The sequence below is a fragment of the Pelophylax lessonae genome (assembly GCF_965119305.1).
Source record: "Pelophylax lessonae genome assembly, chromosome: 1".
NCBI classification, from domain to species: Eukaryota; Metazoa; Chordata; class Amphibia; order Anura; family Ranidae; genus Pelophylax; species Pelophylax lessonae.
The window spans coordinates 166485341-166497758 of record NC_138768.1 but is presented as its reverse complement, the minus strand read 5'-3'; the positions used below and the strand labels follow the sequence as shown (position 1 = coordinate 166497758).

At 47.4% G+C, this 12418-nt stretch overlaps 1 protein-coding gene across 2 annotated transcripts in view; it reads left to right on the top strand.

Annotated features, from left to right (window-relative positions):
• The window catches only part of CHD1 (chromodomain helicase DNA binding protein 1), a 219189-nt gene that overhangs the window by 157980 nt on the left and 48791 nt on the right, over nt 1–12418 (top strand). For both annotated transcript variants that reach the window (XM_082243068.1, XM_082243067.1), the window contains one exon: nt 7742–7888. In XM_082243068.1, coding sequence (XP_082099194.1) covers nt 7742–7888 — 147 coding nt within the window. The remainder of the gene's footprint in view (nt 1–7741; nt 7889–12418) is intronic.

The following is a 12418-nucleotide window of genomic DNA, read 5'->3' as shown; positions in this document are numbered from 1 at the left end:
AGTTCCGCATGGAATCGCTCCGCTCGGTGGTGGCCTCTCTGAGTCTGGGAGAGTTCCTGGCCTCTATCGACCTGAAGGATGCGTATCTACACATCCCCATTTTCGATGGTCATCAGAGGTACCTCCGCTTCGCTATCGCGGAGGATCATTCTCAGTTTGTGGCGTTACCTTTTGGTCTCGCTTCGGCACCAAGGATCTTTACCAAAGTGTTGGCACCTTTTCTGGGACTGTTGCGGGCACAGGGCATTGCGGTCTTGGGATATCTGGATGATCTCCTGTTAAGGTCAAGTGCCAGTCAGAGCCTGCTGCGCGATCTGTCCACTATGGTCCAGACGCTCCAGGAGTTCGGTTGGACCATCAACGTTCAGAAGACGACCTTGTCGCCTTCGGTTCGTCTCCCGTATTTGGGAATGGTTCTGGACTCTGCTCAAGCAAAGGTGTTCTTACCGGAGGACAAGCTCCGGACCCTGCAGTCCGAGGTCAGGTCCCTCAGGGACAACGAATCCTCGTCACTCAGGACCTGTATGCGGTCCCTGGGTTTGATGGTATCGGCCTTCGAGGCGATGCCATTTGCACAGTTTCACACGCGGTCTCTCCAAGCGTAGATCCTGGCCAGGTGGGACAGACTACCTCAGTCCTTGGACCTGAGAGTGTCTGAGTCGCCAAACCAGAATGGATCTCTTGTGGTGGCTTCAGTCCTCGGCTGTTTTGGAAGGGAAATCCTTCCGGCCGTTACTATGGACGGTGATTACCACGGATGCCAGCCTGTCGGGCTGGGGTGGCGTCCTGGGCAACCTATCTGCCCAGGGCACTTGGTCGGAGGAGGAATCCTCCCTTCCGATAAACATATTGGAATTGAGAGCGATCAGGCTGTGCCTGCTCCATTGGTCGGATCATCTTCAGGGCCGTTCGGTACGGGTGCAGACGGACAATGCCACTGCGGTGGCGTACATCAACCACCAAGGGGGCACCAGGAGTGCCCGGGCGGCCCAGGAAGTGACCAGTATTCTGTCTTGGGCCGAGACTCATGTCCCGGCGATATTGGCAGTTCACATTCCGGGTGTGGAGAATTGGCAGGCCGATTATCTATGCCGCTAGACCCTGGACCAGGGGGAATGGTCCCTGCACCTGGAGGTATTTCAAATGCTGTGTGCGAAGTGGGGATCCCCGGATGTGGATCTGTTCGCGTCTCGGCTAAACCACAAGGTGGAAAGGTTCGTGGCAAGAATGCGCGATCCTCTGGCAGACTCCTCGGATGCGCTGGTGGTGCCCTGGCATCAGTATCATCTGATCTATGCCTTTCCTCCGATTCAGTTGTTGTCCAGGTTCCTTCGCAGGTTGACCTCGGGAACAAACACTGGTGATTCTGGTGGCGCCGGACTGGCCACGCCGGTCCTGGTATGCGGACATCGTTCACCTGGCCGTCGAGCCTCCATGGCGGCTGCCAATGCAGGAAGATCTGCTGACTCAGGGACCAATCTTCTATCCTGCTTTGCAGTCGCTGGCTTTAACAGCATGGCTGTTGAAAGCCAGGTCCTGAGAGACAGGGGTCTCTCCTCAGAGGTTATTCCTACTTTACTCAAGGCTAGGAAAGCCTCGTCTGGTAAGATTTATTACCGTACATGGAAAGCTTATTTTGCCTGGTGTGAGTCCAGGGGCTTCTCTCCTCGTTCTTACTCGGTGGCGAGAGTGTGGGCTTTCCTCCAGTCTGGTGTGGACCAGCGCCTTTTGTTGGCCATGATTAAGGGCCAGGTATCTGCACTGGCTGTTCTTTTCCAGCGCCCTGTGGCATTTAATTCTTTGATTCGCACCTTTATTCAAGGTGTGCGTCACTTGGCCCCCTCCCAGAAGGGAGCCTCTACCTCCATGGGACTTGAACTTGGTTCGGTGTGTTTTACACGTTCCCTGTTTGAAAACATCAGGGAAATTTCGTTACCTCTGCTGTCTAAAAAGGTTGCTTTTCTGGTGGCAATCACTTCTGCTCGCAGAGTGTCGGAGTTGGCGGCATTGTCTTGCCGCTCCCCTTACCTGGTGGTTCATAGGGATAAGATGGTCTTGCGACCTAACCCGTCCTTTCTTCCAAAGGTGGTTTCGGATTTTCACCTCAATGAGGACATTGTCTTACCTTCGCTCTGTGCGAATCCTAAGCATCCTAAGGAAATTGTCTTGCATTCTTTGGATGTTGTCAAGGCGATCAGGGTTTACCTGTCATCGACTGAATCCTTTCGGAAATCGGATTCTCTCTTTATCCTTCCTGAGGGACCTCGGAAGGGTATGGCTGCGTCTGCGGCAACCATTTCAAAATGGATCAGACAGACAATTGTACAGGCCTATTCGTTGAAGGAAGGGGTACCGCCCTTCCCTGTCAAGGCGCACTCTACCAGGGCGGTCAGTGCGTCCTGGGCCTTCCGGCATCAGGCTTCGGTGGCCCAGGTGTGCAAGGCTGCGACTTGGTCGTCAGTGCACACCTTTTCCAAATTTTACGAAATTGATGTTCTGACATCAGCTGATGCCTCCTTTGGCCGCAAAGTTCTCTGTTTCGTAGGGGACCCAGGTTTTGTGTGGGTCTCTGGCTGTTGGGGTTGTTTACTCCCTTGGTAATTTGCTTTCCTGGGTTGTTGCTCCTGTTGAGTTTTTTTTTGTTGCCCAGAAGGTTCCCTCTCTGTTTACGTAAGGTTCCTTTCTCGGATGTGGGTACTGCGTTGCCTTTTCTGACGGTTGCGTTTCCCACCCCTCATGTCTACACTGCTTTGGGACATCCCCATTGGTGAAGACTGTATGAGTAGGCGGCGACTGTCGGAGGACGTAAGAGAAAACTGAATTTTTGTAAAATTCCTTTGAGTCCCCCGACAGTCGCCGCCCCCACCCCTCTTTTGGGGTTCTTGTACACTTAACTGCTTGCTACCAAACTGAGTTGGGATGACTATTGCAGGGGGGTATTGGACCAGTAGGACAGCCCCCACAGGTGTGTCTATGTAAATGCTTTTGTTTAACAAGTCTTTTGCCTAGCTACTCCTAAGGAGAGGAAGTCAATACCCCATTGGTGAAGACTGTATGAGTGGGCGGCGACTGTCGGAGGACTGGAGAAAGGAATTATACGGTAAGATTTTACAAAAATTCAGTTTTTTCTCCTGTTCCCGTTCTCCGCATCCTCAGCCCGCGATTCCAGAGCCTTCACCTTTGTTTTAAGGGTATGAAGGGTGGCTGTATGATCATGGAGGACGCTCCTTTCATTATGTCAAGCTCAGAACATCCTCCGACTCTCCCACGCGGCCCTCAGACAGACGGGTACGAAATTTGTCCATGTCCTTTCTAATCAGGCCAATATCGAGCTGCAGGGAGACTATCTTACCCATAAGGGTAGTCTGGCAGGTAGTGATATGCTGAATAAGGGCTGCAAAGTTCATCTGTTCCAGCAGTGCTGACACCCAGTCTTCCGTCTGTCGCCATGTTAGAGGCCTCAGCAGGAGGTGCTCCCGCTCCGCTTACAGCAGAAGAGGAGTTGGCGGTTTTTCGAGGCAGCGAGGAGTGCCTACCTCTGGTCATACCAGTCACAAGAAGTATTCCTGGTAATGGCAGGAGGAAGGAGTTGGTAAACTGCAGGGAAAGGGGTAAAAAACCCGGTGGCAGGTACAGAGCTCTCAGTGCTGCTACTCCAGTGACCATTTTGGACACGCCCCAAATATGTTTGGTTTTTTTTTTTGGGTTGCTGTTACCCACAGTGTCCTCTGAGTTGGTTGTGCTTTTCTGTAAGGAGCTTTTTCTGGTTCTTTACCAGGATAAAATGGTTTTGAGACCTTGGTCCTCCCTCCTACTTAAGGTGGTTTCTTCATTCTGCCATTGTGTTGCCATCCTTTTGTCCCAATTCCAAGCATCCAAAGAAAAGGTGCTTCACTCTATTGATGTGGCTTGAGCTGTTTGATCTTGAAGTCTAAAGCTTCATATCAGCAGTCTGATTCCCTGTTTTTTCTGCCTGAAGGTGCTGATAAGGGTCATTCTGCTTCTCGATCCTCTATTTCTAGGTGGATTAGTCAGCTCTTTTTTTTTTAGTCCTATGGTTTCAAGGACAAGGGTCTTCTTTTCCTGATCAATGCCCATTTCACCAGAAATGTCAGTGCTTCCTGTGCTATTCGGGGTCAAACTGCTGTTAAATGATCTAAGCACAGCAACCAACGCCTCTTAAACTGCTCAGAAGTGGTGGTCAGGAAGGCTGTTCTTGCTCCTAGTACTGTGAATACAACAGATTGATGGTCACACAACAATGGCATCACATTTTGATCTTCTTTTGGCCACAGACAACCTCAGCCAGTCCCTGCTCAAAGGCCACCCCTTCCTCTCACTAGCTAAGTTTGTGAGGCTGCTTCCTCCTCTTCTCTTTACACGTTACAAATGTTCTACCCAGTAGATATTCATGCATCTTTGGATACCCAATTTGGGGGAAGAGGTCTTCAGGTGGTTTTGGAGTTCACTGTACTGGAAGTTGGAAATTACTTTTGGGTATTTGCTGCACTTGTTGCACTTTCTAGCATCCAATAATGGTAAAAGTTAACCGTGTAGTGCTTTTCAGGTCCATGCCTTGGTATTACCTCAGCACTTGCACTGTCTCTAAATATTCACTCTGTTGAGTAGGGGTGTTGAAAATAATCATCTAATCGATGCATCCCAATGCAGCTTTAAATTATTTTGCGATTGCATCAATGACCTCATCGGCCCCAGTCAGAGTCCTCCTCTCCCTCCCTCCTCCTCTCCATGCCTAAATCTGTACATGTGATCACACACAGCGGGGATCTCCCACTGTGACACTGACCTTTGGATCCGAATTGCCTGGCGGCCACAGTAGCAGGGTCCCGGCTCCTATGATAGTCTGCTGATCCAATGTCGGGGAATTAAATCAGTGTGACGTGTTTTATAGGAGCCGGTCTAAGAGGTGGACTTTCTTGACAGCGGCTGCCAGGCAATTCAAATCCATCAGTCCATGAAGATGCATTGATGGGCACGATGAGGCGGCACTGATGGGCTACACCGCTGGGTTTTGGATGAAAACCATGGGCAGTAATTGTGATGCATCGCAGAATCAAATCGTTGACAGGGTAATTGAATCGTGCAGATGCACACCTCTACTGTTGAGCCTATTGTTTGGGCTGAGCATCAGGAGTGTACCTCATTATTTGCTTAGTTTGGGCCTTTCGATTTTTATGCTACCACTGGTTTTACCACAGTTGAGTTTGGAACACTAAGTCCCCTTTTTCCTGCCATTCAGCTTAGGGATGCATCATCCCGCTGCTGTTCCTGTTTTGCAAAAGAGCCATGTGGAACTCATTTATTTGATTCATTCTTACTGCCCGCCTACAGCATTTCTGGGCTTTTGACACTTATCAGTCACCAGCTGCCTGGGTTTTTGAATACCTAAATCCTTAAATTTAATGTAAAACCCAGCTGCATCACAGCCACTGTTGCAACATATTTGTATCTAGAAACTCCTCTAGCTGATCAGGGAAGTTTACGCTGTTCCCCTTGAGGACACCAACCTCTGCAGTCTACAATCAAGTGACCCTATGGTTATTCCACCTCATCGCTTCCCTTTACTCCATCGACTTTGTGCCCAATTTCACCCAATTCCTCACAGATACTGACCTGTCTCACACACCTGCACATTCCCTTAAGTCAATCTCTGATCTTCCTAAGGCCTTAGAATAGGCCGGGCCACCAGTTACTCAGACCCATAGTATTTCACAGTTTGAGACTGTTTTTGAGTTAAGTCCCCCTTGCTATTACTTACAAGAGGCTGTACCGGTTTATCTGCAGCCATCTCTTCTCTACAGCCTCCTAAAGCACACATTTTACACAGCATCAATGAGCTCTAGCAGGCAGGGAATGGGGATCTGATGTCACATGCAGAGCACAAAGCACGGAGCAGACTGTAATCTGAGACCTCAGTGGAGGAAATGAACAACCCGGCTCCCACAAACCTATAGGGAAACATGCACAGCAGCTGTCAGTCGTGTATAATCTGTTAACTGATAGAGAATTGGTTAAAAAATTCCTTATAAAGGTTTGCTGCATCGCCAAGATGGACCATTTCCTAAGAGGGCGATAGCCAGCATTACTGATCAGTGTAATCTGGTGGCAGAGAGGTCTCCCCACTGTCAGAATACAATAGCTCAGCTAGAGGGATTCCCCGGCATCTACATTGAGTGTGAATATGAGAATAGAGTATTTTTCTGCCTACTCTTGTTGAGCAGGTTTTCCATGCATCAACCTCTCACTCGTTAACATCATGGAATTGAATTATGGATTTTTTGCTGGACTCTTGAGTCCTTTTCAAACTCCTTGCATGTTGTGGTTCTAGTTAAATAGGCGTCTTTCCCTTGTGCATCCTGTTTTGGTGAAGCATTTTCTGTTCTGAGAATGACTGTGTTTTGGAGACTTTTGTGGGGCCAGGTGAGTAGGGATTTGGAACCTTCCTTCTAGACTGGCATCTCCCAAGGACTGTCCCAGGTCCCTTGCCTGGTACCTGTTTCCACTAGTCTTTTTTTCTTTTGTTAAGCATGTTTGTGGATTCTCTCCCAATTACACCCTTTGGTGGGTTCAGGTTGTCCGGCTTCACGCGTGCCCATGCTTCAATGCCCCCTTTCGTGTTGACATTCATTTCTGACTGGTAACCATTTTTTCTTTATCTTGGGCATCAGGTTGTTTGTGTCCTCCTTATAGGACTTCTTGTGTCCCTCAATGAATGAGACAGAAATGGCATTCATTTGAGGGAAATAGATCCCACCCTACTGTGTTTCTGATCATGTTTTTGGTGCTGCTTGCTTTAAACCGAGGCATACTGGGTACAGGAGATTTTGTTCTGACCCTACAGATTTTTCATTTGCTAGTGACCAATATCCTCCAGTAAGCATTGGCTAAACCTGAAAATATAGACTTCCTATGTCCCTCAGTGGACTCCTGTTTTTAATTCCTCCTGTTCTGATTGATGTCTTCGGTACTGGGGGTTCTGAGAAAGCAAAGCCCTATCTCTTCTAATGGCACTTTTCCACTGCAAGTACCGGCTCGGCTCTACTCGGCCCTGCTTGGCCCAGTTTTCTTTTCCACTGCTGGTACCGCATGGTACGGTGTTGGAACGGTTCGGTAAGGTACGGTATAGGTTTGCTTTTCCACTAAAGTAGTACTAAAGTTAAGTGGGTGGGATAACAACGGGGTGGGTGGGATTCTCTGACCAATCAGTGGCTAGTAGTGACTGCATGCAAAGAATTGTGGGATATGGTACCAGTTTGGTACCTGTTGGAACCACAATCGAGTAGGTACTGTTTTTTTCAGAGCCGTACCGTACCGTTCGGTTCCATGCAGTGGAAAAGCGCCATTAGATGGCAGTCTCCACACATTGGACAATGCAGAACAAAGCATTGTAAGTCAGTAATGGGAAAAGATCACAGGCAATGTTGATGAATGTTGTTTTGCCCTCTCTGACTGCCTTTTTTAGCACACTTTCCAGAATTCAGTTCCAGTTCAAATAGTAGTTCATTAAAAATAAAGCTATAAATTCGCTATGAGTAGGGTTGGTGTGAATTCAACTTTTCCCCAGGTTTTACTTAATGTTAAATTCTTTCTATCAATTGTACATGGTAGAATTGTGGACTGTCAAAGAGGAATTATAATCTACTAAATGTGAATCTTGAATGAATGAGAAAATGTATTATATATGACTTAAATACGTGACATTTTCCTTTTGTATACACAGGGGAGCTCCAAGCGGAGGAAAGCTAGAGGTAAGAAGAGTAAAGTTGTGAAACCAGTAAAAGTTGAAGAGGAAATAAAAAGCGAATCTTCTCCACCTACATCTGAAAAATCTGAAGAGGAGGAGGAGGAAGAGTATGAAGAAGAAAAGGTTAGAGCTAATAACTGTGTACAGTTTCAATTGACCAATTAAACTCAAAAAAAAATGTAGCTCATAAATATGGGTTTCTATATAAATTGTCATTTCTATGTTCCCGAAATGACAATTTCAGGCGATTGTTTGAAACTAATATGCATAATATAAAGGCCATATCCTAGGGAATAGTGTTTCCAAACACAACTCACTGCCCAGAAGTCCTGGTATTAAAGTAATATCAATTCTCAGTTTTAAGCCTTCACTGCACAGGCAAAATGTGCCAGTAAAGTATATTTCTTTCTCATACAGTAAGGGACACAGGGATTCAGATGTTTGGTTATACCACCACCTATGGGAGGCTTGGACAGTGTCAATATGCTCTGTGACATCTGCATAGAGGAAGCATTTTCTTGCTGCTGTTTTGGCTCCAATCTCTGGTCCCTGCTGCCTGAATGCTTACAGTGACCTGATCCCCTCTGGCCATCTGACCCTCATCAGCCACCAGATGCCTGGGTTTTGAGGAGTTGTCTTCTACCTTGAGCCTAGTTGCGTTATTACAACATGGTACCCTTATGTCTGTATCTAAACAGAGGACAGTCCTACTGCCAAGGGTGACCCCCGATCATTCTTAATTCCAGGGATGTTTACGCTGTAACCTATGAGGGTGCTGACGACTCTAATATGGAACCCAGTGTCTTTATTGGTTCTACCTCATCTGTCTTCCTAAGCTCTTTCAGGTGAGTCCCCTTATGGGCCTCAACTTTAGTCACCTAAGATTTTGTGGCAAAATTGAAATCATTCTGGATACTGACTCCAGAGGATGCAAGCACACTTTTGCAACATCCACTGCAGAGTCCATCTCTGATCTACCCCGGGGCCATAAAACAAGCCACTGGTCGCAGTGACCATCTCAGACCCAAAGTTCCCACAGTATGTCTCTGATGAGGACAACTTCACATTCTAGTCTTGTCCCCTGTTTACATTCTAGGCATGGATTATTGACAAGCAAGCTTCCTCAACCAGCATTTCCTTAGCCCAGGAGACAAATTTGTCTCCAGATGCAGGGATCCTGTTGCAGAAGCAGTGGGTGCTCTGGTTGCTCATATCTTGGCCGACCGCTTTGCAGTAAGAAGATGGTGAGTATTTTGGCAATCTTCAGCTCTGGATTGGTTCAGACAAATGTGGACTCTGACCTGACCAGACTTGGTGGTCTCTGGTTAGGCTTACTCTCAAAGATTTACCATCCTGTATCATTTGCATGCTTAAATAGTAGGGATGCACCGAAATGAAATTCTTGGCCGAAGCCGAATAATAATGAAATGCTTGGCCGAAGGCCGAATACCGTTTCAAATTTTTTAACATAAAATATGCCCATTAGCGTGCCCCTTAACATAAAATATGCTCATCAGAGTGCCCCTTAACATAAAATATGCTCATCAGCATGTTCCTTAGCATAAAATAATGGGCACGCTGATGGGCACATTTTATGTTAGGGGGCACTCTGATGGGCACATTTTATGTCAGGGGGCAAGCGGATGGGCACATTTTGTTAGGGGGCACGCTGATGGGCACATTTTATGTTAGGGGGCACTCTGATGGGCAAAACAAAACATTTAAATCAGCATTGCTCTTAACATAAAATATGCCCATTAGCGTGCCCCTTAAAATGAAATATGCCCATCAGAGTAGAGTGCCCCTTAACATAAAATATGCTCATCAGCATGTCCCTTAGCATAAAATAAGGAGCACGCTGATGGCCACATTTTATGTCAAGGGGCACTTTATAGGGCACTCTAATATAATTAGCATGGCAAGTGGCAACAACATATGGCAGTCTGCACACTAATGCTTGTGCAGCTGCCAGCTACCGTATTCTTCTCCCCCAAATGTGCTCAGCTCCACATCACATACCTCAACTGCAGCCAGAGCCAAAAGCTGCGAACAGGGGGGCGGGGCGTGGACCTAGTGTGAAGGAGCCGCCAGTCAGGAGCAGGGGGCGGGACACGCGCGTGACGTCACACCCCCTACTCGCTGCCGGACAGGACACCGGCGGCGTGCGAGAAGGGAGCCGCGAGCCGCAATGAGGAAGGTGAGCGGTCAGGGCGGAAGCTACAGAGGATCATTGCATACATTATCAGAGGGTTCATCAATACAAGAAAAAAAAGAGGGAAAAAAATGGACTTTAAAGGCACCGTACTAAAAAACAATACTTTATTGTTGATGAGTGTAAAACCACAAAAATGTGCGTCGACCGACCAAAAAGGGGCGGAGACAATTGATCAAGAAATGCAAGTGGTCCGGTATATAGAAACCTCGCCACTACGGACATACAATACAACATAAAGTACAAAATTAACATGAGGTATCAATAACCAAAAACTGAGAACGCTATACGCTGCAGACAACCAGCACCAAAGGTGCAGGCAACGCAGAGCGCTCTGCAAAGTACAGATACACCTTCCACAGGGAAATATACTGATATATCCAATTGCTCTACATGTTTCGCCTGGTGTTCAGACTTCTTCCGGAGCTGTTTGGAATACAGATTCCATAAGAAGATGTTGCTGGGGCCAAACCAAGGGCACCAGAGGGATAGCACACCATAAAAAATATTTAGTAATCACGAGGGGTGACCTGCTGAGGCAACTGGAGGAGCACGCACTGCTTATGGCCGATTAAGAGAGTATCAAGTGGTCAAAGTAGAAAAATCGCAATAAGATAATGCCTGTTGCATAGATAGCCAGACAAAGGGCACAGGAGTAAATAGTAAGCAGTTCCTCCAGTAGAGGGCAGCGTGCAGCGCCTCCTCCAAGTGTTCCTCAAGACCGAAGATCCGTACCCCCCGGATGGGGAATGACCATGATTTTTTTTCCCTCTTTTTTTTCTTGTATTGATTAACATTTAGGACGTGGCACATGGCCCTCTATGATACTACGCCCTTGGTTTCTGCTGCACCAGGGTTGGCGTAGTTACCCTATTTAATTATCAGAGGGTTACTTACTGCAGAGGACATTTTTTACATAGATCATAATAGAGGACCGCGAGCCACAATGAGGAAGGTGAGACATTGTTCGGCTCAAAATTATTCGGCCTTTTGATTTATTCGGCCGAATATTCGGTGCATCCCTATTAAATAGCATGGCTGTTGAAGCCCAGGTTTGAGGGACAGGGGCATTTCTAAATTTGTTATGATGTTAAAAGCCAGAAACTCTACTTTTTGAAAGTCTATCACCATATATTGAAGGCATACTTAGCCTTGCATTAAGGCTTTCATTCCAGGAAATTTCCCCACCTTTGATTTGATGATTTTTTTAGTTTTGACCAGCATTTCACCACCCACATCACTGGGGGCCAGATCTCTGGTCTGGCTACTTTTTTTTTTTTTTTTTTTTTTTTTTTTTTTTTTTTAAATGGGAGACCATTGGTTTCCCATTTATTACCTTTATGACCTTTGTACACTGTCTCCCATATGGATTCCCCAACTACCCTGTAACTCTGGATTTGAATTTGGTTCTCTTGGCACTTCAAAAAATACTTTTTGAACCAATTAGAGCTCTTTTTTTCTTAACTATTATTTTTAAGCTGGAGTTTCTTGCAGCCATTATTTCTGTGAGGTGAGTGTCTGAGCTGGTAGCATTGCAGTCTGTGTGGAACCTTTTCTGGTGTGGCACACAGACAACATGGTGTTGCCTTTCTTCCTTCCTATGGTAGTCTTGGCATTTCACCTCAAAATCGGGGCATCATTTCTTTCGTTCATTGACGGATACAGCTTCTCATCTTGACTATGCAGGTTATGCTGCCTCCTACAGGAGTATCACATCCAGTCAGGAAAAAACTTGACTACGCCTACGGGGCAGTCCCAGGGGGGTATACTCCCACTCTCTGCTATAGGAACTCACTTTTTTCTGCCTAGTCAGGAGTAAGGGCCTAGTTCCTTGCTGGGATCTCTGGTCCTGACCATTTTATTCTTTTAAATCTTTTTCCTCCTTTTTTTTTTTTTTTTTATTTTGTTCCTGTGAGATCTACAATCAAGTGCTGGACTTGAATATTCTAGATCCAGAGGGTCCCCCCAGTCTGGCCAGCGAGCACGTGCAGACCGCAGCTCCACGCCAGGTCAGCCGTGACATATACCCACTTGGGATGGGGGCAGGCCTGCGAGTTCAATGTCTCGCGAGGGTACAAACAAACTGGTTTAGGCCTGAGTCGCCGCTTTTCCTCCTGGCCGACAGCACCCACATTACAATGGAGTGGTGGTCTGTCTGGAGCGGTGCCCACCCTGTTTCTGGTGTGGTAAGTAGCTGTCCTCCCACCCCCCCACCCCACCCCGGGCTCCCCTCCCTCCCAGTCAGAGTCCCCTCCCCTTTCCCGAAGGTCTTCTGCAGGCCCTTGCCCCCCATCTGCCCCCCCCCCTTCCTGGGGTGGAAATGCCTCTTTAGGTTGGCCTGGGGTGTTGAAATGGCGGTGGGGGGGGAGCAAGCCACCAGTGACTGAACGATGGGCCTTTTGGGGGTGCCTGCCGAGGCCCCTCTTTCTGTTGGGATAGTT